The sequence below is a fragment of the Amblyomma americanum genome, chromosome 1 (assembly GCF_052857255.1).
Source record: "Amblyomma americanum isolate KBUSLIRL-KWMA chromosome 1, ASM5285725v1, whole genome shotgun sequence".
NCBI lineage: Eukaryota > Metazoa > Arthropoda > Arachnida > Ixodida > Ixodidae > Amblyomma > Amblyomma americanum.
In genome coordinates, this window is record NC_135497.1 from 412,069,606 (window position 1) to 412,095,734 (window position 26,129).

The 26,129-nt window shown below is 49.5% G+C and overlaps 1 protein-coding gene across 1 annotated transcript in view; it reads left to right on the plus strand.

Annotated features, from left to right (window-relative positions):
- Nucleotides 1-546: 546 nt before the first annotated feature.
- LOC144103038 (uncharacterized) overlaps nucleotides 547-26,129 on the plus strand; it is a 65,219-nt gene continuing 39,636 nt past the window's right edge. Inside the window, exon 1 of the mRNA XM_077635976.1 lies at nucleotides 547-1,297. Coding sequence (XP_077492102.1) covers nucleotides 976-1,297 — 322 coding nt within the window. The 5' untranslated portion in view covers nucleotides 547-975. The remainder of the gene's footprint in view (nucleotides 1,298-26,129) is intronic.

The window sequence follows — 26,129 nt, forward strand, 5'->3', positions numbered from 1 at the left end:
ACGCAGGCCCGCCAGCAGGCTCGTCCGAGCAAGAAAAATGCCTCTCGCGCCCGGCTCTTGCGGCCCCGTCTTTAATATTTCCCCTCCACTTCCTCGCATCCCTCTGTTCTTCCCCTTTGTTTTTCTTGCCCATTGTCGCTCCGTTGTGCTTTGCAGGTATTTTTCGGTCATCCGCCTCACACTCTCCTCCCCGCGTCCCAAGAAACGTGTGTTTGTTTTATCGGTGTGGCGCTTTCCTAATCACCGAAAACGAACCGCTTATTTCGCGCAGAGAAGCTGGCTTGCCCCCAGCCGCCGCCTTCCCGTCCTCATTCTCCTCCTGCCTCCGCCGCTACCCCACCTCCGCGCTCTGCGTGCGATAAAGTAGGCAGAAACGATCGCGAGGAATCGAGCGGCTGCGCGTGCTCGCTGGTGTCAGCGCCAAAGAGGCGCGATGGCGCATCGCCACTGGTCGGCACAGAAATGACGTCGAACGCAATGGGCGGAGACTGAAGGACCGCCCCCGACGGGAGGCGGAACAACCGGCTCACTCCTGAGCGGCCACTCACTCGGCGCGAGAGGTACAGGGCTCTCGCACGTAAGTTGCGCGCCGTTATTGTTTATTTTCCTCCGAGCGAATGAGTTGAACGTGGTTTCTCGCTCGCCACCACGCGAAGCAGACTGCTCCGGCAGGCGTCGAAGGCACCGTCAGCGTCGATCATCTCGCCTCCAGGAGCGATTCAATCTCAGCTCGAATGAACCGCGCTCGTCCGGTCAGCTGCAGCACCATCTGAGAGCGAGGGGACAGGACAAGCCGGAGCATCGGAGAGCGGTCTCGCGCTGCTGACTCTGGTAGAAGTGGGAACGACGCTCTCGGCGCTGTCACCGCCTCGTGGGGCTGTCGAAGCACCGTCGGCGCGTTGCTCCGTAGGCGCGTGTTGAGCGGCTGTGTTCGCGCAACGACAACGTAGGGTGGCGGCGAAGACCACGAGCCCGATGACCGTGGACCTGTCGCCGGGCCAGCAGCAGTCCAAGTGCTCGCGGCAGCAGCACGACGGCGACGCAATGCCTGGCGGACCGGCGCCGCCTTCGTTCCTCATCCGCGACATCCTCAGCGAGCCGGGGGCCCAGGGGGCAGCGGCGGCGGCGGCGGCCGCTGCAGCAGCCGCGGCCGCCGCCAGCGTGGCCGCGCAGTGTCTGGTGCCAATGCCCTTCGCACAGCACCATCCGCTGCACCCGATGGCGCACCACCACCTTCCCCGACCTCCCAGCCCCGCCGACAGCTACTCGCGCCACTCGGACCGCGATGACGGCCACGGTGAGTGAGGCCGCCACTCTTTACGACGCGCTCCCACCGCCAACTGTCTATGGTGACAGGCAGTCCGCTTTTGTGCTACTAAACGAGTCTTGAAACGGGAGTGAGCAGCTGAGGAGAAGGCATATATACGCTTGCCTGCAGGTCCAAGCTCCTATATCTGCCTTCTCTGTCGTTTTCCGTCGCTTCGATTTTATTAGTACGCGCGTTCAGTAATTTAGCTACTGGGCATCTCCACCTAAGTCAGACTGCTCGGCACAAGCGAATGCTGCATGTGTGTGTGTATGAAGCTTTTCCGTTACGCGTCCAAGTTCCTTCGTCCCAGGGATTGGTGGACGTGTAGAGGTCGTATACATGTAACAGGTCGTCGCGAGCCCTGAGGATCGTACAGGAGGCGGTGGCCAACGGCAGGTGGTGCGTTCTTTTTCGCTGCTCACTCAGTGTGGGCTTCAGTGCTGCACCACCTTGACTATCATAGCGCTGCTGAAGTTGTCGGAATCGAGGCCCCACAACGGGGCTCAGTGGGAAGTGTCTTTGTCCTGCAGTGAACGCGGCCTGGATGGCGATAATAACGGTGAGAATATACAGATGCTGAGTGCCCGGACCTTTGCGCTTCGCTTGGATTGCTCTGACTTGAACGTATGGGCGCGAAAAAAAATTACTCTTTTCCTCCACCGGCGAATGAGCTCGATTTGAACTGAACGACATAGAAAAATATGATGAACACCATATGCTCGCTGCGGCGAACCCTCTAGCGATATGGATGATTTCAGTACGTTTGTATATGGAAGCCCTCTTAATTTACAGCAATTTCCTGGGTTTTTTATCACATCCTTATACTCTGCGCGTAACAATGATGGCGAACGTAACCTTACACGTATGGTTTATGGGCTTTAACGTCCCAAAGCAACTCAAGCTATGAGGGACGCCGTAGTGAAGGGCTCCGGAAATTTAGGCTACCTGGGGTATGTACACGTGCAAAGTCGTAAATGTCGCTGTTTTATGTTGAATTCAAATTTCTCCATGCAGATTTTATTTTCGCTGCAATGCTTGACAAAGCAATCAAACTGACGCTAGTGGCATTTCTTCTGAGCACCTGAATGCTGAAAATGGGTGACTATACGCTGTTACGTGGCTGAAAAATGAAATGGTACTGTTAAGTAACAGTGTCATCAGTAATGGTGGTACCAATAGGTCGCTGCTTTTACATGGAGTTGACTCAAAATTCCACTCTAGCGTGTATCGAGGGGAATGCGTGGACAGAATTTGAAATGATATGTACGGAAAATGCTTCAGGCCCATTCCTTCCAGCCGAGTCACTCATGATTTTGGTGTTGCTCTTGAACACGTGCGAGAGCGATGAACACAGTCAAGGTTGACACTCTCGCCACACCTGCGAGTCTTCAGAAACTATCCACGCCGTATAGATATTTTACAGCGTATTCACTATCATCTATGTCAGTCAAAGCGCAACCTCTCTGTGGTGCATCACGATGACGTGAGCTAAATGCTGAAACATTTCAGTGGCTGGATTTACCTCCTCAATGATGAGCGAAAGTCTACCCGAAAAAAAGCGTTCGGCAGGAGATTTACTGATCTTCCTTCTCGTCGGAGAAATTTCAGCTCGGAGGATACAAAAATTCGCTTCAATATATCGTGGCGGTTTTCGTTCAGAATATACAGGGCGACCACATGCTGCGCTTTTCCTAATTGCAGAGTTATGACTTGTAGGCTGGCGTATACAGGTCGGCGAATTTCACACAAGTATGGCACGACGGGTGCTTGTCAGGGGAAAGAGAAGTTTGGCCAAGTTTTCGAATGTTTAGTTTAGTTTATGCGGGTTTAACGTCCCAAAGCGACTCAGGCTATGAGGGACGCCGTAGTGAAGGGCTCGGGGAATTTCGACCACCTGGTGTTCCTTAACGTGCACTGACATCGCGCAGTACACGGGCCTCTAGAATTTCGCCTCCATCGAAATGCGACCGCCCCGGCTGGAATCGAACCCGCGTCTTTGGGGTCAGCAGGCGAGCCCCATAACCTCTAGGCCACCGCGGCGGCGGTAGTTTTCGAATGAATGCGCCTGAAAAGCCGTGGCCAGTAACTTCTTGTACAGCGTTTTCTTCTTCCAAGCGTTCTTGGCATCCTCGACTAACTCGCTGGTGCAGAGAAGCCGAGTGCAGCGCTCGAAAAGCACGAACGCCTTTCAATCTCGGCCCGCTCTCTCACAATGGAAAATAACGCGACCCGTTTGCATGTGCCCGTGCAGTCCGAAATCAGAGGCACGCTCAGACGCTGAATGCAACCCTATATATGACACAGCTGACGAGGGGCTCTAACATTGTAATCGCGGTCCCAGCTTCTCGCTCACGCGGGCACTCGAGCATAAAACCTCTGCGGACGTTTCTAAAACGATCGCATTGGCGTCCCGCTAGAGTAAAAGAGGCATCAGAAGAAGGCGCCCGCGACAGGCATAGCGGCGCCGCGGCGGCGTGCTCCCAAGATTAACCCAGTTCACATGACCGAATCACGAGCATTACGAGTGTGTAGGGACACAGAGCGGGACACCCGTTGCCGCGGACGACAGACACATGACCACGCCATGCGCTCGGGGGACAGACAGGAGGCGGGAGTCGTTAGGCGACGTTTCGGGCGAACAATGGTCGGCCGAGGCCCATCGCGCCAAGTGCATGCGCGCGAGCCTTCTTTGAGATCACGCGGAGTCGCGAAACGTAGCCCCCAGCGGCAGGAGTCGCGCGTGAGCGCCCCAGGCGACCATGGTGGCCCCCGCGGGAAGAATCGTGAGCGCAAGTCCCGTACTCTCGGCGGCCGCGCACCCGTGCTGCGCGGCCTTTCAAACGAGAGGAAAGGAGCTGCCGCCGACTATACGTGGATTCAAGTAGAACTCGCCTCTTAGCAAGAGAGCAGGGCAGACAGAGGCAGGGGCGAGAAGTAGATTGGAGGTGAAAGGCCAACGCAAACTGCATAACTAGTATTCTAGAACGATGCCTCAAAACTGCGGCTACGCGATGCACTTCGTGTAAGACCGACCATCCATAGTTATTAAATCCCGACCCTGCAGCCGCTTTAGCACCGCGATGCATGTGCAAGGGTAGCATATCAAATGGTAACTCCCGTTTATAGTCCGGCATCTACAATCTAACGCGTTTTTTCAATGGTCTGTAGATCATCATCATCATCATCAGCCTCCTCACTTCGGCGACTGCAGGGCAAATGCCTCTCCCATATCTTTCCAATTAAGCCGTCCGATCCTGTGCAGGGGTGGACGTATGTGTGTGTGTGTGTGGGGGGGGGGGGGGGGGGGGGGGGTAATTTTAGCCGTGTATTGCTTAGAATTTTTTTAGCCGACAAAGAAGTTCGGCATGGTTTTCTTATGTAAAATTTCTCTCTTGGGTGCCCTGATCTGGCGCTGATCCCCTGCCAGCTGCGGCACAGATCGTGCCTTCCGGCTAATGCGTCTGAAATGTCTGCGGCGGCCAGTGCATCGGTTCTTACCCGATGAGTTCAAGCGCAAGCCATCGGTGCTGAAAGCCCAAAGGATCTGCAACATCGCGGCTGCTGCTGCTGGCTACCAGTGGCATTTGTCACTCATAACGACCTTTTAGCTCGCTGTTACAGCCGCGTACCTCCAGCATCAGCGTCTTTGGCGAGTTTTGCATAGTTACATGAGCGGAATACACAGACGTACGACAAGCGCCTCGGCATAGAACGCCTGAAAGGTGCGCTTGCGGCAGTGGTTGTGCACGTTCGCGTTATGCCGATATAGTTCTTGCGGAGTGATATCGTCATACTCTTACCACCTTATGCACCTGGTGCTTACTTAAAGAACACGTTCGCGTAAACATCGTCCATCACGAGCGAAATCAGACTCGTTTCCTCGAGACACAGTCCGGGCAAATAGCACGCTATGTACGACGCCGTTTCCGCCAAGTTGGCTAGATAAGGTCGTGAGCTTTCCTTCAAGTATTTAGCTTCTGTGTTGTTCCGGGCCTTTTTTTTTCTTTCTGTTTGTTTTTTCTTTTTTTCAGCGAATTGAGAAATGGCAAGCGTTCAAAGTCATTCCTGGCATAAAAGCAAGCCGGGTATCGCTACACCGATTAGTGGCTGTTCGTGCATTCGTAGGTGGTTGCCGCACATGTTACGGGGATCTGATCCTCGAATATGGCGACATAGCCTTGCAGGGCTAAGTCATGAAGAGTGTTCCTTGTGCAGGGTAGAGCGGAAAACCAAAGCAACAAACAAAAAACATGCGCATAGATAAAAACGCTAGATCAATTGAGAACAGCCATGTGCAACCATTCAAGCACATTGCGAGTGTGCTTGGTAGAATGCGTGCCCGTCGCGCTTGGAACTGTAAGCGACTTTTGTCTGTCTAAGCGTCAGTCAGCCGCAGTGCATGTTCGCGTACGTCGATTAACTGTGCGGGTCGCCAGACCTCAACACTGTGGCCACTCAGATGTACAGGTTCTCAGGCGTTCGTTTCAGCTGCAAACACCACGCTCATCCGGGGGCCCCGACGTCGCGAAAACAATATGTCACGATGTCGGACACCGGTGCCGCGATATCCGCGACCTTTGAGAAAAGGGACTCGGAAGACGCTGAGATGTTCCACCTCTGCGAACCCGCATGTGTATGTTGGACGTACGTGCGGAATCCTCGGGGGCGATCGGGGTGCGTGGCCCCGTGTGTGAGCGAGGCGCCTAATTCGGACGCTTAGACGCATGGCTGCGCGCCGCTGGGCCGCTGCTGGAGAGCGACTCGTGTAATTGGGGCCCATTTAGGCGGCCGCGCCTCGCAAGTGCCGCCACCGCTGCTGGGGCCCAAGTGGCCGCGCGAGACAGTTGGAAGCGAATTAAGAAACGGCGCCCGCGGGCTGTCAACGAACGCGTTTATCAGCCGGGAAATAAACACAAGCGCGGGGCGCCCGTGGATGTAAAGAGGCGCCTCGCGGTGTCAGCGAAGAGACGGCGAGCATCGCGATGTATACGACTGCATGGCGCCAGGTCTTCTCTGTAGCGCTGCTGCAACGCTACTGGGTGTATGCCCGCCCATAGGCCGCGCACCTGAGAACGAGGTTGAAGCGCTCAGGTCGCGGCCGGCTGGGCACCCCAGTTCGGAGAAGTGTCAGGTGGGGGACGAGGCTCGTCGATCCTACAGTGCTGTAGCGCAGCGAGCATTGAGTGAGAAAAATGAGAACGAAATGAAAAAGGTTAAAGCGGGCATGGAAACTCGCGACAATAGCGTACAGCGGCAGGAGAGTCAGCTAGAGCGATCCGGAGGCCAAAAGATGGAATTAGGAAGCGAACGTTTGGGGCGCAGGAGAGTTCTGGTGGTCGGGGACTCGAATGTAGCGAGGGTTGAGGGAGGCGTTCTGACGGCAGTGAAGGCAGACAGGCGGGTGCAGGCAAAGGCCCAGTCGGGAAAGTGCATGGTAGATGCAATGGATGAAGCCCAGGAGGTGGTGGGGGGCAGCATGGATGGCGAACACTTTGTCGTTATCCATGCTTGTCTCAACGATGTGCTGAAGGGGACGAGCCAGAATCTCGAGAAGCAGTTAGATGTGGGGATGCGTAGGCTTAGAGAGGCCTCTGAGAGTGTGCATGTGACCATATGCACAATCCCAGAGGTCCAGAGGCAGGCTCGCGAAACGGAAAGGAGGGTCGCTGAGACTAATCGGGTAATTAGGCTATTGAGTCGACGACTAAGATACGAGGTGATGGAGGTCAACAGGGAAGTGTACGAGGTTAGGCCCCACCCTTTTGCACAGGATGGCATCCACTACGGTGGTGCCACTGGCAAGAAGGTGGGTAATAGGATAGGTCGCCAGGCAAAAGCTTTTTTGGGGGGACCCAGAGCTCAGAAGGAACCAGTGTAGAGAAGGAAGAATTAAGATCAAACGGACAATGGAACCATAGGGGAAGAAAGAGACGCAAGCGCCAGGGCCAAGTTAATTCAGATATAGGTTTCATTAACATGCAAGGTGGCAGGAATAGACTGAAATGGGAGGAAATAGAAGAACAGTTAAGACAGGAGGAATTAATGGTATATGGTTTAGCGGAAACACATCTTAGAGACGTGGAGCAACCACCCTGTAACCCAGACTACGCATGGGAATATTGCAATAGAACAGAGGGCAGCAGAAAGGGAGGTGGAATTGGGGCATTCATTCATAAAAGTATGAATTATCAAAGGGTTAGACTGGGATGCAGGGAACATTTATGGCTAAAAGGAACAGTGGCAGGCAAACAAACACTCCTTGACTTTGTATACCTGTGGACAGGGGTTAATGCCAAAGAGGAAAACAGGAAAATGTTAGAATGTATTGCAAGCGACATTGATGAGCTAGGAGGACAGGGCGAGATAATTATATTAGGCGACATGAATGCACTCAGAGAAGACCTGGATGGGTACACGGATTCGACGGGAAGCATGCTGCAGGACATGTGTGACAGGCATGATTTAGTTGTATGCAACAGCACCGAGAAGTGTGAAGGGCTCATAACATGGGAGGCGGGGAGTCTGCACTCGACGATAGATTATGCACTAATGTCACAGAGGATGTATAATAGCTTAGGGGTAATGAGCATTGATGAAGATGGTTCCAGAAGTCTAGGTAGGGACCACAAGCGTATCAAGTTGAGCTTCAGAAGAAAAAGCAATGTAGGACTGAAGCAAGATGAACAATCAGGGGGAAATTTTTACTCAGAAGAGCAATTGCAAGCAGCAGCCAAACTAATCGAGAAAGTAATTTTTGAAGATAGTGAAACAGAATGGACTTATACCAAATTAACTCGATTACTGGAGTTAGAGCTAGCTAAGGTGCGAGTAAAGCTAAAAGGGAAAAGATGCAAACCCAAGAGTTGGTGGGATGAGGAGGTCAAGAGGGCAATAAAAAAGCGCAAGGGAGCATCCAGAGAACACAGATATTCCAAGAAGAGGGGGGAACCAAAACCCGAAGTAGACAGAAAATGGGATAACTTCATAAAGTGTAGAAGGGACGCATCCTATTTGATTAATGAGAAAATTAGAAGGAAGGGCTGCCCAATGTATGTCAAAAGTAAATAAAAAGGATAGAAAAGCAGCCCAAAAATTCTGGAAACATCTAAATGCAATGAGTAATAAAACTAGGCTAGAACAAAGGTTTATTGTTACAGATGAGGGTATTCCACTAGAAGGGGATGAAGCAATAAAACACATAGGAACAAGGATGACGGAAAAATTTACAGAAAGGAATGGGGTACATAATTTATCGAAGGAGGATAGACCGGTTACAGCAATAGCTTCACTTGAGCAAGAAGAGTGGGAAAGGGCAGAGAAGAAGGTTCCTAGTGGCACATCAACAGGACCAGATGGTATCCCGATTATGTTGATAAAGAAGTTAGGACCAAAATCCAAGCAAACATTAATACAGGTAGTGAACAAAATGATAGTGGATGAGAAAGTCCCCGATGAATGGCGATTAAGTAGAATGAACATGATATATAAGGGAAAGGGGGACAAAGCAGACGTAAGTAACTACCGCCCCATAACAGTGACATCTGTGGTTTACAGGGTGGTGATGCAAATTATAAAGGATAGACTGCAGGCTTGGGTGGAGAACGAGGGGGTGTTAGGGGAACTACAGAATGGGTTCCGGAAACAAAGGAGGTTGGAGGACAATCTATTTTCATTGACACAGTGTATAGAAATTGCGGAAAAGGAACATAGGCCCTTATGGCTAGCATTTCTGGATATTAGGGGAGCCTATGACAACGTTACTCAGGAGCATTTGTGGGACATACTGGGCACATTGGATGTGGAAAATGGAGTAATTAATCTTTTAAAACATATATAGAGAGGAAACAGAGTGCTCATAAAATGGGAAAAATGTATCAGGGCCTGTAGAGATACAGCGGGGGCTTAGACAAGGATGTCCTTTGTCCCCTTTGTTGTTCATGTTGTACCTGCAAGGGTTGGAGACCAAGCTAGAGGGGAGCGGACTAGGCTTCAACCTATCTTTTTTCAAGCAAGGGGAATTGATTAAACAGACATTACCGGGACTAATATATGCGGACGATATAGTGATAATGGCTGACAACAAGGAAGACCTGCAGAAGTTGTTAGACATATGCAGTACAGAGGGAGATAGATTAGGCTTCAAGTATAGTAAGGAAAAATCTGCAGTCATGATATTTAATGAAGAGGGCGGCGAGCATAGAATACAGGAGTTCGTGCTAAAAGTAGTGAATGAGTACAAGTATCTTGGGGTGTGGATAAATAACAGTGTTGAGTATCTGACAGAGCATGAAAAATATGTAATGAATAAAGCTAGTAGGAATGCAGCTGTCAAGAAAAATGGGGCACTGTGGAATTACAATAGGTATGAGGTGGTAAGAGGGATCTGGAAAGGGGTGATGGTCCCTAGCCTGACCTTCGGTAATGCGGTCCTGTGTATGAGGCCAGATGTTCAAGCAAGGCTGGAAATTAGGCAACGGGGAGTAGGGAGGTTAGCTTTGGGAGCACATGGCAATACACCAAATCAGGGGGTACAGGATGATATGGGATGGGCGTCTTTCGAGAGCAGAGAGGCTAGCAGTAAGATAGCATTTGAGGAACGATTGAGAAAGATGGAGGAAAAGCGGTGGGCTAGGAAAGTTTTCAGATACCTGTATATAAAGAATGTTGACACGAAATGGAGAAAGCGAACTAGAAAATTGACAAGCAAATATCTGGACAGCAGTAAGGGGGCAAATCAGCAATTATCGGTTAAGAAAAAGGTTAAAGGAACAGAGAGAGCTTTGTGGAAAACAGGGATGCTGACGAAATCGGCACTGGGAACATATACCGGACCTTTAAACAGGAAATTGTCAAAGAAAATAGCTATAATTGTAGGGGAAGTTCTTTGTTGTTTGAGGCCAGGACTGGAGTTTTGCGGACTAAAGCCCGGGATACATGGAGCGTTTTTCGGGCGATTTTCGCCCGACGGCGCACATTTGACGCCTGGCCTCGAAAAAAACGCCCGCCGCCGCCCATCTGGCCCCGCCGGATATTGACGCGCGGCGTCCGGAGAGACCGAAAGCGGCAGCCGGAGCAAGCCAATAGCAGCGCAGAGAGCCCGCTCTTCCGGTTTGGCCGCCTCCGCCGCCGCCAACATGGCCGCCATGGCCGACGAGCACTGCTGTGTTTATTGCACGAAAATTTTGTTATCCTGAAAATAAACGCTTCACGAGACATGAAATGTCACTTTTTTTGGAGAACACGACCGAATCTTGGATCGAAATGACCACTTTTCCTCCCTGAAGCGAAGGTGCCGAAGAAAACCGCAGCCGATGGTAGCCACGGCTGAGCGGGCATCGAAAGGTACGCGACTGCATGCATTCGAGCGCGCAAAACCTTGTAGATATCTATGCACGCGTGCTGCAATCAGTACAGTGGTATCTAAATGAACTATTTCGTTATTCTGAATAAGGAGTCAGCGTCGCTGCTCTCAAAGAGCTCCTCGCTCAACGGTATTTGCCACTTGTTGATCACATTGCTTTCGCGCTGAGAGATACGCGGCGGCGGGCTGCCGCTTTTTCGCTCCATGCATCTCCGGCCGGGCGTCGCGCCGCCGCGACGTTTTCTGCCGCGCGAACATCGTCGGAAAAAACGTCGCATGTATCCCGGGCTTAAGACGTATAGAGTCAGGTACGAGGAGATGGACACTTTGTGCATTGCGTGCGGAGAGGAGGAGGAAACGGCTGAACACTTGATACTTTTCTGTAAAGGGCTTCACCCTACAGTGGAAGGCAGCGGGGCTGACTTACCCAAGGCATTGGGGTTTAGGGATAGTGAAGGGAAAGTGGATTTTAAGAGGTTAGAAGTAACCAAGCGAAGGTTATCTGATTGGTGGCTAAAAGCAAGACAGGAGTAAAATTTCACTAAGACATGGCTAGGTGGCTTGAGCCACCGCCCGATGTAAAGGGTTCAGCCGTATCCATCCATCCATCCATCAAACGGGGTGCAGCGGGTGGCGAGCCAACCAATGGCGAGGGGCTTCGCCTCTTGGCAATCATGGGCAGGCAAGCAGCCGTACGTGTATGCTATAGCGCCATGTTTCGAATGAGCGGCCCTCAGTTACTTCTTTCTAGGCGTGCGCGAGTTTTTGTTGAATACTTTCTGATAATCGTCGGCGGTCGCTCAGCGGCCGTGGCACCCTGCTACTGAACACGAGGCCGCGACCTCCACTCCCGGCCGCGGAGAGGGCGTTTTTGACGGAGATCAACTCGGGACGGAGGAACTCGTGTAGTCATACCTGAAATCAGTCTTCAGCCTTGTAGCCCCCGATGCTTCTTTGCGAGGTAGAGATCCATTAAGCATTAACTATTTGTTTTGTTTTTCTTAACGAGCTGCTGATGCATTCAATGACGCTGATTTGCCAGTACTGACAATCCTTTCTCACTGTGCGCCCGCGGGCCAGGCACGAATCCAAGGGGTCCGAGTGCCACCCGTTCTCATGGCACTCTTGGCAGCGCTCTTGTAGACGTACCACCCAGCGATCACCCCTCGCATTCTAGTTAAAAGAAATTACCTTCGGCTCCTCGCGGAAAATATTCTTGGCTACGTGCCTGCTCCGGGCGGCTTGTTATTGCTCTAGCGCTGGATGAAACGTATCGAAGATGGCAGTGTTATATCCCTGTTACACAGGCAGTTTCAGCTGCCGCTCCAAATTCAGGTTTCCACTGACTTTGACCTTCATGAGCAGCAGTCGGCTGCAGTTATGTAGTCTTTGTCAAAAATATGTAGCCCAAGGGCTTTGCTTCTGAGCCTTGTCGCTAGGCTCTTAAGCACATTTTACAGTCCTAAAGCTCGCGAGGGTTGAGGACTTAAGTTCCTGCCGCTTTCGTGAGATTAGTGTGCCTGAGCATGCAAGAGGAGCCGTTCTGCAGGGCTCAGAAGCAGACCCGTTGGGCTGTATATATACTTTTGACAAAGACTGTACATGGCACGTTGCGTCAAACTCAGTTCACCTTCGGGACCACATCAGGCCACACGGTGGACGTTTGTAAATAAAATAATGCTTTTTCGTTATCTCTAACTTTAAGCATTGACTTCATACTTTGTTGCACTGAACTACAATTTCTGCGCAAGTTTTTTTGCTTTTAAGAGAACATGCTGCCGGACTACTTGGTGTTGCATATTGCGAAGCCACCGCAAAAATTAGAAGAAAATAAGACGCTGACAGCGCTGGTGAATGTCTTCCCTGCCCTTTCTTTCTTCTGTGTCTCTTCTGCGCTGATTTATTCACCACCTTTGCTTTGGGTGCGCCGAAACTGAACACTGCAGAAGCAAGACAGATAGTAGAGGAACGTCTGTCTTCACCGCTTAGCCGTTATTTTTCTTACGGCGCTTCGTGGGTCTTACGCTCTTTAGATTAGCGAAGGTTATAGACCTGTACTAGCCAGAACAATGACCTGTCGCCTGATTTGAGAACAAATGGCAGTGAGAAATGCCGCCGGCTCGGCCGATGCAGCAATTCCGCTGACTGCTATCTTGTCGGTGGAGCGGCGCCGTTCAGTTCAACTGAAGGTTAGCTGAACTACCGTTGAAAGTGTCCGTGTAACATGTATCGCACGCGCACCAAGTGCACCACGGAAGACAAGTGCATCAGCAAAAGCCGGCTAAGAACGCGTGAACTTGCGCGTGACGTCGGTATAGATACCTTTATGGTGGGTCTAGGGAACTTGTAGAAGGCGTTGTTAAATTAAGGGACACCAAGAATAAATTCAAGAAATCATTCCTCTCAGTAAAAATTATTTTTTTGCCCTTTTCTTGCTAGGTTGACGTTTTCCAGAAAACTGGATTTGAAAGCTCCACCTGCACATTGATTGAAACTCGTGACGTTTTTATCGAAAAGGACAGATTACCACCGTTTTGAAGTAAATGGCGATGCATGTAGCGCAGCATCTGTGATCCGCACCCAGAAATCGGTATGACGCGCGCATTTTACTTGCGAAATGTGCCGGTGACAGCGACCCCTGTCTCTCCCATTGGAAAATTGTAAGGTATTGTTATGGAAATATTGAACGTAATGCTTCGTTCCTCCGATGTGTAGCTAAATCTTTCTTTTAAAGTTTTTCCATCGCTTGCATGGAGCAGTTACAACTGTCATTGAAAACTAATGGGGAACGCTCTTGACGATCCCAACAACGTTAATAGCAAAAAAAAAAATGCAAGGCTGTTGACGGGGGATCTGCGGATATATTGATTGTTATAGTGAAATCTTACCATATATAAAACAATACGTTCATAAGCTCTCCCGTTCAGAAATCCTTTTCTCCAAAATGGTTCGGTATGATTTAGTTTTGGGGATTTCTCTAGCTCATAAGCTCCCTTTTGGCGAGTGGGATCTTGCGATTAGAACGCTATCGATGCGGGCCAACATCTGTTTGTGCTCAGTGAATGTTCTTCACCAGCAGAGGTATTTCGGCGGTCTTCCTTCTTTGGGGAACACGTGGCCGCGCACCTGCAAGAGAGGATGGAAGGCTGCCGTCGGTCCTCAATCACACAGCCGATGTCTCCAACACGAACAACATTCCCTGGCAATTGCGTTGGAGCGAGTACTGCTGAATTGAGCTGAGAAGAAAGGTCCGCCCCCTTTTTCAAGTTTCTTTATGGCTACAGGATTTTTTTTTTCATCCCACCCGGTCTTCCAGAAATCTGGGAACTAAAAAAAAGTATCATACTAAGCCCATTCCCCAAAAAGTGGTCTAGGCAATATGTCGCCGCTCGTTGGGCGCTGATTGTGCGCGGTATTGGAAGGCAGACACCTCTTTCCCCCTCTTCGAGCGGGACACCGTGAAACTGCGGCGTCCCTTGCCCCTTACCGTCCCCTTTATCCGCCTCTCAGGAAAACGAGGGGCTCATGGCAGGTATGTGTTCGCGGCGCGTCTCGGCGGGGCTTGGGAGCACTTTCGCGGCAAAGACTTTGGCTGCTGAAAGCTCCGCGAGAGTAGCCGAAATTGCTTTACGCATATTGTTCGGCTAATTCGTCTCGCTGCATCGACGGCGCCTTGCCTGTGTGCTAAGGAAAGCGGGCGGCGGGGGAGCTGGAAGGAGCAAGGTGGGGAGGGCACAGGCGGCCACGCTCGTTTGCTGCAGAAGCGCATCGCATCTTCCCCACACTGACACACTGCCTCCGGCCAGTGGGCGCGCGATGTCCGCGGCCCACCAAAGCCTTGCCGTTTACTTCGAACTTGTTTTTCCTCTCTACTCGTCAAAGGAAAGCTGGCAGAGCGCACCTTTCATGGGCGTCCACCGAGAGCGAAGGAAGCGTGAACTAGGCAGCTCATCTGGAAGTGGCAGTTTTCAGGGAGGCACCGATCTGGGGAGAGATGTACGCGGAAAGAAACCTGACTCCCCCTTCACACAGACTCTGCCCTTCTCACCCTCCGGAGAAACATCCCCTACCCTACTCGCATGGGAACGGAGGAGGGAAGCGGGAGGAAAAAAAAAATGAAACACCGCACACGACGTCGATCGGTCTTTTTCAGAGCCGTCCTGTGTCTTCTAAACGACCAAAGTCGTTCAACTCCGATGAGCCCAGTTTTTACGCGCGCACTTGCATATACGCGCAGAAACGAGTGCATGCACAAGCAGCGCTGCGACCATTTGTCGAGGCTGGCTGTCCTTTCTGCCTCGCCGAGGTCTCCCACCACGAGGTGAACGTGCAGACAGAGCCCTTCTCACGGTGGTTCCAGCACCACCGGCGGTGCGTGGTCCTCACACCCTGCTCGTTAGCAGCGCACCCACGTGCGAGACAAGGGTGGTTTCTTTCTCTCGCGCACGCGTTTTTGGGGTGCTCTCCTAACGCCAGAAGACTTTGATGGACGCGGTTTGTCGTTAGAGGACGCGGTTTGTTCCCTGTTGGGGACCCCGCGTGTTTACGATCGTTTGCACGTTACTCTATCTGGCTGCTCGCTTAGGTAGCACAGGTTCGGAGCGCAGGAGAGCCTGCACCTTTGGGAGGCTCCACTACGCTGGCCCGTCGGCGCAGGCACCTGTGTTTCGAGAAGTGACGCCCCGGCACGCAGTTTTCTCGCTTGCTGAAAGGGTGAACACCCACAGGCAGCTCTTGACGGGTATGAGCCTTTACCAAGACACCTGGAATCGCGCATCTCTCCGTGAACAGCGCTTTCTTTTTTTTTTCGTTTAACTATAGACCAGAATCCAGAGCCGCTCTCGGGCGCGGCCATTTTCCACCGACTGGCGCGCCGCGGTGCGCGCTTTTCACAGGGGACTGCGGGGCTGCGGCAGCTCCGCGGTCGCGCCTGCATACAGCCTTGAATTACTGCATTGCGGGCGCTAAAAGAACTTTGTCCAGAATACCTGCACAGCGTGGTTGTAATGCAGGAAGTCTTTCCGTTATCAAAATGATGAAATTGATGTGTTAATCGTGACATTTAGTTCGGCATTCACGTTAATTGCGCCGGCTCTTAGCACGCGCTCGCGCTTATGTCGCTACCGCCTTGGTGCTCCATCACACAGAAAACCTTTTTGATCAGTATCAAGCATTATGGGCACATTTAGCGTGCAATTTCAATTCCCATGCGCTCTTAATCCTTCCTGCCGGCTATAAGACACCCACCACAATTAGGGCTTTCTTGTCGCCAGCTATGTGGTGCGACAGTTACATCAACAAATTATCGTTGTGAGCTCAACTGAGTCGCAGGGAAAACAATTTTTATCATGGTTTATGCTATCTGGCGCATAAAAACGTATTTTCGCTTAATTTATCAAATAAATTTGAATCAATATCAGCAGAGAGGCCAGCTTTCACGAATTCTGCGGCCCGAAGTCACGTTTATTTTATTCGGAATCGCTCGGCGCGTGTGACAGCGTCGCGTAGCCGCTTGGCCAAGTGTCATAGAATGTAATAAAATCGCGCATATATTGCTGTGATTCAGGCAGGTACCAACAGCAGAGATATACTACGGTCAGCCCTTTACTCCGCCGATCCCTCTGACATACATGCGGAAATAGCAACATAAATTGGTAGCGGTCGTGCTTACATCCCCGTGCACGAAATGTGTTGAACAGGAACAATTGCAAGCTCAGCGCACGTATGTCGAAGACGTACTGGTGATTGAAAACACGCGCTTCGCCTGGACAACCGTCGGTCTGCAGCTGGCCGATCCGGTTACCGCTTGCACATCACTGCGCCATCGAGTCAAATCAATAAATATACATTCTGATGCATAAAATTATCATAGATGGTATCGTACGTAAAAGACGGCAACAAACGACACGCCAGAGCAGAAATGTGCTTGTGAGTACCTGTTTCCAGTCCGCACCCTACCTGGTCGACTACCCTCGCATATGTGTGTAACAATGTGTGTCAGATAACCGTAGAACGGCCTGGGGAAATCTGAGTAGTGATGCACAGCACACACCCACATAATTTAGGCGATAGAGCGCATCAGCGACGGAAGCGAAGAACACGTAAACACGCATTCTACGCGCCGCCGGCGCGACCGGCCCGCAGTCCAACGTGCCGCGCGCGCCGACAGATGGCGGCTGGTTTCGAGAGTAGGAGCGCTCCGGCAGCCTGCGTGCGAGGGTAAAACAATCTGGTCTATAGTGTCTGTTGGAAAAGCCCCAGGGACGCAAGTAGCGAGGTTTGCTTACAGCTGCGTAACGATGTAGGTTTTGGCAACGAACAGCGCGATGAGAAAAAAAAAAGTGGAAAAAGTCACGAGTCATTCAAACCTGTAATGCCGTGCGTATTGCGTACAACACAGGCGGCATGAATGTGAATAATTGGCTGTTTCTTGTCGCAAGCAAATTTTATATCTGAGAGTATTACAAACAGGAATTCTCGATATTTTTTTTCCAAAGCAAAGCTGAAGAGTCGGTTGTCAGATGCATGAGTCATGCTGTAAAATCACTCCCTCCAAAATCTAACCAATACCTAATATTTTCACAGGCGTACTATTACAGTAGGTGATCGAATCATTTTGAATTTTGCGATTTATTTATTGCGCACGCCTGGGTATGCGCGTGCGCAGTTTTACTGTCAGTCTTTCGAAAATTATCCTAATTTGTTGATTTATATTGTAAAATAATAATGACTAATTACGCAGCGCTTTGTATATGTGCAAAGCAGGGTCCAATTGCGACAAAATAATAAAATTTCGCAACTTTTATTTCTCATTTTCACTGTATGGGAGTTCTAAGTTAAATTGATACTGAGGACAAATTGACGTTCATCTGAGCGACAGATAAAATAAATTACAGTTTATCTTCCGTGAAGGCGGAGGCGATTCGAAAAAAAAAAAAAACTCTACTTGACGGCGTTCGAGCCTGCTTCTACAAAGCAGACAGCGAGTACGTCGCAGTAGAAAATACATGTATGATTCAGAAAAGGCACCATTGTACATTATTTACACATTTGTCACTCTAGTGCAACAAAAATGTTTTCAGAACCTTATTGCTCACATTTAGAGGAATCGTATCGCAGTCATTTAGGTAATTGAGGAAAGTGGGAAGACAGTGATGAAACATTTGGTGTCGATATGAAGAGCGCCAGAACGGTACATTGCAAGCTTCAGATGAGCGCGTGAGGTAAGTTTGTGTCATCAGCGACCGATTTTCCATTGACTTAAAGAGGCACTCGGTATTACTGTGATTGTGTTTGTAGCTTTTAGCTAATAAGTGATTAAAGGCTGTGGAGAAAAACTAAAGGTTGTGGACAAAGACCCTAACTTCACTTAAACGGTACTTTTACTGGTTAAAAAGGGTTAAAAAAGAAATAGAACACAAGTCTCACCAACACCCGCCGTTATGGATCTCTGAGAGTAGGATAAACCGCCATTCACTTTGAAACGAGAATCGAGGAGTCCTTTTTGGTCTTGACGTCCGCAGTTTGGATCGAGCAGCGGGAAAAAAAGAATGCTCAGTTTTTAAATCCAAAAATTATAAGCAATTTAGCTGCCAGGCAAACATGTCCAGGCAAATCTATATAATCGATTTTTACTAAGAACAAAAATTAGGTGGAATTTTTCTCAGTGTCCCTCTCAGTAAGGAACGTAGCACAGTAAATAATGCTTCCCACTGGACTTTATCATGAAACTTCTTCTTGAAATGCAGTACATAAACGGTCGATTTCTCAAATGCCATCCTCTTGGGATAGAAAGGAAAAAACAAATGAAATGACGGCCTCTTGACTGAATAGCGCGCGGTGGCACAGAACCTGCACCCGTCGCTAAAGAGATGTCATGGAATGGTGTAATGATCAAACTATACTTTAGCACTGACCAAGGTATTCTGTACAGCTGAGTGCTCAAGTTACTTCCAGGTTTTGCGGTAGCTATGCGTGTACGACCAACGTGTTTCACCGACTGACAGAAGCGAAACAAAAATAATAAAAGCCGAAAAGGTATGCATCGTGGTGCTCCCAATATTTGTGAACACCACACGTTCCCATGACCTTGATAAGGGAAGGCGCTGAGCGAAAATAAAGCAAGAAGCCCCATTTCGACGCAGGACTTTTTCCATTACAGTGCGAGTGAACGGTTGGTAGACAGAAGTGGTAAAACGAAGACGAGCCTCTGAAAAAGAAGACAACCGGATGACAGCAGTTAGACCTGGGAAGCCATTTATTTTCATTATTGTTGGTCATTGCAGTGCCGGCACAATTTTATAATTATAAAGCTAGTCGGAACTTACCCTCTTAGACCGACCGAAACCAGTGTCTTTAAATTTACACTCGTATCGAATTCAGTGAGCGATGAAAAAAAATACTGAGGGGTCTACTAAGCAGATATGATATACACTTTAAATACTTGAGAGGAACCGCATTATATGTATGAAAAAAAAACTGCTGGCGCAAGCATACACCAATAAAGGAAAAGCGAGGGGGGGGGGGGGCATACCTTTGTAAACAGCTGAAAATGCTGGCAAGAAACTGCGAGGGGACTCACGGACCGAGGCGACACCTGGCAAGCGCGGGCGTTAGTAATGCGTGAAACTGCGTTCAAGGCCACGGGGCAAGCGAGGGGGGCGGTTCTGCTCTTCAGCTATCCTCGCCTCCCCCCACTTTCCTGGCTGTCCTTATGTTTAGAGGGTATACGCGCATGTAGGAAACAAAGGCTGTCGAGACAAGCATAAAAACAGGAACACTGTCCTGACAAAAAGAGCCGGACCCTCTTCGGCCAGAACGGTGAAACATACAATCGTCCCCCCCCCCCCCCCCCCAAGAAAAAAAAAGAAAGAGTCACAAAGGAGGATGTAGCCAGCATTGGAAGCGGCATAAAGAAAATAGAGCAGTTTTTTTCGTTAACCTTCGTAAGAACAAACTCTGTTAACACGCAAACAAAAATATAGAAGGAAACAAATTAAGAAAAGCTTGAGTATTGCGCGGTGATGGAGCGCGAACGACCCTACACTGACAATTGGCATAGACTGTAGGCAGTGGTCCGGAGCAAAGTACGGGAACGTCCTTTCATTTCTCTCTCCCTCCTCCCCTCTCTGCACTTTTTGTAACGCCCTTTTCAGTTCGGCTGGAACATTGCTGCAGGATGGTCCGCCTCTCGCGGAGAATGTACTGTTGACCGGAGTTTAGTGACCGGTCACCGGTGACGCCTGCAGCCGGCTCAGCAGTTCAGTTTCTTTGTCTTCTTGCTACCCAACAGGGCACTGTTTTATTATTTCGCGGCTTCTGGCTATAGTTTTAAGCACTATTTCATTAATGGTATTGTGCCTTTCGCGCAGGCACACGCGTACCGGCACGGTGCAATAATTTTTCTTTGATTTTTCTGTGTAGTCACCTTCCCCATAAAGGTGTTGTAGGCATTAATCTGGGCAGCGGTGACTGCAGATATTTAAACCGGGCAAATGTGCGTCAGAAGTCGAGCTCTTGCTTGTGGTTTTATATGCCATTCAGGTTAGAACACGTGGCAAGCTGTGATGTTCAGGCAGCGCCTCGAATACGAGATTTATTTCGATGTCATCTAAAAAAAATGTAATACACCAATTACGCTTGAACGTAAACGTTCGGCCCACAGATGCTGATCGCGGATAAATGCGTGATATAAAAAAGTACTTACAAAAGATCACAGAAAACATCTTGGGGTCAGTGAAGGAACCATTGCGTGTAGTCGTGGGCAGCTTATGTCACGTCACCTCTCACATCGTACTACAGCGAAAGAACGCGATTTCATATTCGCACTTCAGATGGGTCTGCATGCCACTGGAGAACGCTGCTGAACTCTCGCCCCCGAATCAGGTGTTCTCAGGGGCAGCAACAACGCACTTTTTGCCGACAACACTTGTTCGATCCTTAACCTTGGCGAAATAATAGAGTAACAACTACAGCGTTCAGCACAGGTGCTCATTTCGCAAAACGATATTTCGATTAAAGCTTAACTCAGTTTGCGCACTTGAAATGTGCCCGGTAATGCCAAAGAATCTGCGCTATTCAGATCAGCTCCTCAATGACGATACATCGACTAAGACGATGAACACTGTCGTTCCTGTGCATATGCAATTACCATGGTTATGTGAACAGGTTCATCGCACACAAAAAAAAGAAAAAATGACGGTCGTATTTTCTGTGACAGAAGTATGCGGCGGTTTGTAAAATGCACTGCGCACGAACCAAACAGTGTGCGAATTAGTTACGTTCGCAAACGCCGAAGAAGGTTAGCTGTGGAATGAATTCTGTACAAATTTATAATATAGCCTAAATAATCACGATAACAGCAGAGCCAGTAGTAAGGAAGACAAGGATAGAAAGTCTTACCAGCAGTGCAAAGGAGGAAAGCGGTGTGTGAGGATCAACTAAATGCACATCCGTTGAAGGACCACGGCGACGTTGCGCTAGAAAACAAGGCACACTATACGCGCAGTGCATCATGAACTCAAACGTACTAGAAACATAGAAGATTACTAATCCCTTAGAAAGGGGATGTTAACGACTTGATAATTATAGACCGATTTGCTTACTGTCCGTTACTTGCAAGGTATTTACTGAGGCAATCAGAGCAATCTTATCCTTTAGTCAACAAAGGGAATAGGCTTGTCTTCGGGCACACAGCAATGAATCAGTTATACAGATATGTGCAGAAAATAACCAGGCCCTCTGCAGAGCTTTCTTAAACCAGGTATATTTAGTCCAGGCAGCCTGTAATTCCTTCAAACTTCGCCTTATACATGGGAGATTTCACTACACAATTTTCTGGTTCTCTTAAAGGATTAGGAGTTAATTTTCACAAACAACTCAGCTGCAACTCTCATGTTTGACTATGTTCTATCAAAAATTTGAAAATGCACAGATGTCCTTGCAACTTTTCGTCTTTTTACCAGTGCCAAAAAACTCATATGCCATGCGATCTGTGCGGGTTATTGCTTTTTGGTCTGTTTTTGATTCTTGGTCTTCGTCAGTCATTGATTCTTGGTCTGGGAAGCATTATGAAGACTAATATTCTAAAATTATATCGACTATAAAAGGAAGCGATTGGTTTTATCGCAAATATGTAGAATACCGAGCACGTACGGAGGACTAGTGTACGCGTTTCAATATAATCAAAGTTCCGAAACTTCACGAATACTAGTTATCCTGAAAGTATAAAAGTCGTTTTGGCGTAACTAACATGTTTATTTTTTTTAGATTTATGATCTCTGAAAGCAAATATCGCACGTACACCTTTATATATCTTGAATATTAGTGCATTCCCTTTCTTTTTTTCGTACTAAAATTGCCATAAAATGCTTCACCACAGTGTTGATGATGATGATCTTTTTTTATGGTGCAGGGACAGCTTTCGCCAAAGAGCACTATGGCACAAGGTATTTTTGTCTATACAAGGTGGGGTCCCGTTTCCCATGAATTTCATGTACCCATTGTACCACCAGGGGCGCCACAGTGTTCCCTCGCTGCTAAATAAGCTTCTCTCGGTGAACGTTTGCATTAAGAGCTGCTGCCTGCGAGACATTCGCAACATGTTTTCACGCCTGTAATCTTATTTTTATTGCGTTACTTGTGTTTGAGATTGTGTTCGATTGCCTGACACACTTCCTTCCGGCGTATACGTGTGCAATAGTGATTTTTGCCTCTGACAACCGTCGTTGCTTGATAACTCTTCTGTGCTGAGTAATGAGCAGGCTGCAGCTCCTAAGCGCCGAATATCTTGGGCTTCTCTGTTCCAACATCAGTCATATGGCGGTTTCCATTTCTTTTACATGCGTCCTTTACGCTGCATGAAGAACTCGTGCTGTTTCAAGAGGAGACTGTTCCACTTTTTTCCCGGAAAAAATAAAACAATATACATTTAAAAAAAAACAGAATGCAAACATCTAAAATGCATTTCATTTAATGGAAGCATCAGTAGTCATGCAGGCACGGTGTGGGGCGAAAGCTTTGCGGCTGACAGAGAAGGCGCAACTACATTGAGGAAAACTGAACCAGTTTTGGAAAGAATAACGATAGGGGCAACGTTAAGAGGCAGGAAGAGTGGGTTAGGGATCGGGTGAGAGTTAATGATAGCCGAAATCAAGAAGAGAATATGGACATGGGCAAGTACCGATGGTGCCTGAATACAACCATATTGATTCCACAGTAGGTAGACGTTGCAGGAGGTGGCAGAAAGTCGGGCTAACGGATGAGTTTATCAAGTCTGCGAGGATAAGGTGGCCGCAGCTAGCGTAGGACAGAGGCATGGAGAATCGATCAGAGGGGCTTTGTCCTGCAGTGGACTTAGGCTGATGATGATGAGCTTGACTTGTAATGGAGAACCCCTGAAGAAATCAGTGCATGCGTTTCGATGAAGTGAGCAAGAATTAAAAAGAATCCCTTTCAAGAAGCGCGGGCTCTCCTGCACCTCATTTCTGCTCCGAAAGCGGGCCCCGTCGCCATGTTGAAGGGTTTTTCCTGAGCAGGAAACCGAACTTGGGGACCTCTACAAAGACCCCGTTGTACACTTCACAACGAAGCTCACTTCGCAAGCTTAGCGCTTCAGAAACTACCTTTCGCTTGTCCGCTTTCATCCTAAGCTCATCCGTTGAAAATGCTCAGCCGGCTGTGTGCGGATCAGGATGGAACACAGCACGCGTCATCCAGGCACATGAGGCCGCATGTGTGGAAGGCGGACGGACTGCGAGGCGGCGACTTGGGTAGCCCGGACAGTTGTACCGGTGCTTTGTCGAGCATGACTCTTCAAAACAGTTCCATTGCTTAGGCGAAAAATTCGCTGTTCTCGACTTTTCCGCTCCACTCGGTTCCGGACATTCATCAGCGGCCGGCTGGAAGGCTGTCGCAGACGTACGCACTATAAAATTTCAAGTAACAACGCAACCCCTGTTTAGCTCCATTCCCATGCCCTGCCGTGGTTCCATGGGCATTCAGCACGGACAGGACAAAAGGTGGCGCTCGTCGCTGCCGACCACGAGTTCCCATGAGGTTGGCCCGTTTTAATGCACTCAGCGTTGCCTTAAGCGTACTTTGAGCCCATGCACCCGCGTTCAGGTTTCAAGCAGTATAGTTTTGCACTTTTCCCCATCAGTTGTCAGGGCTAAAAGTGAGATGTGTGGCAGCGTAGAGCAGTTGGGAAGGCCATCTGCTGATGGAGGTTTTAGCAGCTTGATAAACAGGGGCTGTCAACGGAACTCCGGCGCAAAACGATGAGAAGAACTGTTACGATTGCAAGGATGCTTTTTCACTGAACGCCGGGCGCTTGACATGTAACAGCATTAGCCGACATGACGATGACCACATTTATTTCAATCTTTATGCCAAAATAGAACTTGCTGAAGAAAAGTGTCTCCGATGTATATCATTTATCAAACATCGTGCAAGTCACGCTTTTGTCGAGGGATCCAGCTGTGCTTCCATGTAAGTACAGAGGAAACTTCTCTGGACGTGAGGAAACGACCACTGTGTCATGTCAGAAAGAACGAATTTGGGTAACAACTCATCGAAGCTCTCAGCCTAAGGAACACTTTCAAGACTATTTACGCGCTGCATCGACGCTACAGGTGTATCACAGTCAGATTAGAAAATTTTGTTGCTGAGAACGCATATATTTTTTAACCAAATGATTCAACTCACAGTTTGAGTGAACTTGTTGATCGTGAAATCCTTAACCTAAATTAGCAACTGTGGTTCTGAGCAAAGCGTCCTCGGATTTCTTCCGGTTGACAGCAGTTCAAGTGCGTCTAGCAACGAAGACACCCAAGCACGCACACACACACACACAGAAGAACCAGCCGCTCATTTTCGTCGCGTTCATTCTCATAATCAAAGACGCCTATTCTGTACCCTCTTTGTGGAGTGCGCATTCATTTTCGGCTGCACTTGAATTTGCACCTGCCAAAAGGAGCAGGCAGTGGCGCGCATCTAATTCCCACTGCTGCGGTCCGTTATCCAAGCAAAGAGAAAGCGCTCGAAACAAACGTGCGCACTTGACGATCAGCCCCCGCCCGCTGATAAAACAAAGAGAGATGTCGCTCCGAGGGGCGAACAGGGCTCGGCAGCAGCACGCGAAGAGTGGAAATAAGCCTGAGGCTTCCGAAGAGGCGCGAAGTGACGAGAGCATCGTGTCGGCGGCTCGCTCTGCACGCCGGGCTGTTGGGGAGAGGGGGACGGGTGGCCGTGAGAAATGGCTTTTTAATAGGCTCGCAGTCGCTCGCGGTTTCGCCCTCAATGGGTTAATGAGGCCGGCCGCTAATAGCCTCTCTTCCCCGGACGAGCCCCCCCCCCCCGCGCGGGAAGCTGTTGGAAAAGGAGGGAGAGCCGCTGGAGGAAGAGACCTCCGCCGCAAAATGAACGATGCGAAGAACAGCGGGAGGAGGGTGGTGAGCTGCCCGGCAGCCAGGTTGCCAGCCCTCCGCGGTTGTCTGGATCACGACCTCCACACACGGCAGCGGGAACTCCGCGACGCGGTGACCTCCCGGTCGAGCGCGCTTCTTGACCTCGCTGTTTTGGGCTGTTTGCACGAAGAGGGGGACGCCCCGCGCTGCCGCTGTACCATCGGCTACACGCTCACTGTTCGCTGGCGATCAGGGGCTGTTCTCGTCGCTCTATTCGCGATCATCACCGGAGGGTTTTATGGCACTGTCTCCTCCGAGGGCGACCTGATACCGGCCAGGTGCACTGTGCACGCGCAAATTTGTCTCCGAGGCTTGTGCGCATCATGCTTGATTTGCTCGCACATACCAGTGAATGCTTGCGAAATGAAAGTGCCTTCTCTTTGGTATCACGCACGTAAGCAACAGGGAAAATCCTTTTGGACTTTTTGCGCAGGCGTTGTGATCGTTGGTGTGCCGAAAGAAAAGGTTAATAATGATGCCCAAAGTTTTTTTTTTTTTTTGCATTCGGCTGTTGGTCGCCCAGACTGAGAATCAATAACTCTCGCTGGACGAGAAGAGAATAGGCGCTTTCAGGACGGCGACTTTTCGCAGAGTAATTCCGTTATAACTGGACATCAGGTGAGACAAACCCCGAGAATAAGTTGATCAGTGCATGGAACCTCGCGCAACATTTGGTCTCTCAATGTTGGCGTAAGAGTTTTCACAGCGCTTTTGTGCTTTCAGTTCTATTACGTCAGACTAAACCTTGGATATAAACGCGCAGTTTCAGCGGCGCCTAAGGTTTAACGTTTTCGCAAGTTCCACATTAAATGGCAATATTTTTCCGCACTCGCTAAAAAAAATAATTCCTCAATGTCCGTAAGGAACATCTTGGCTCTAAATAAAATGAACGTATTCACAGCTCGTGGCGCTCGCGCACTTTGAATAAGCAATCGAGTCAGGGGACTACCGAATTCTTAAGCTCTGTACCGAACTCAAATTAGTTCCTTCGCTG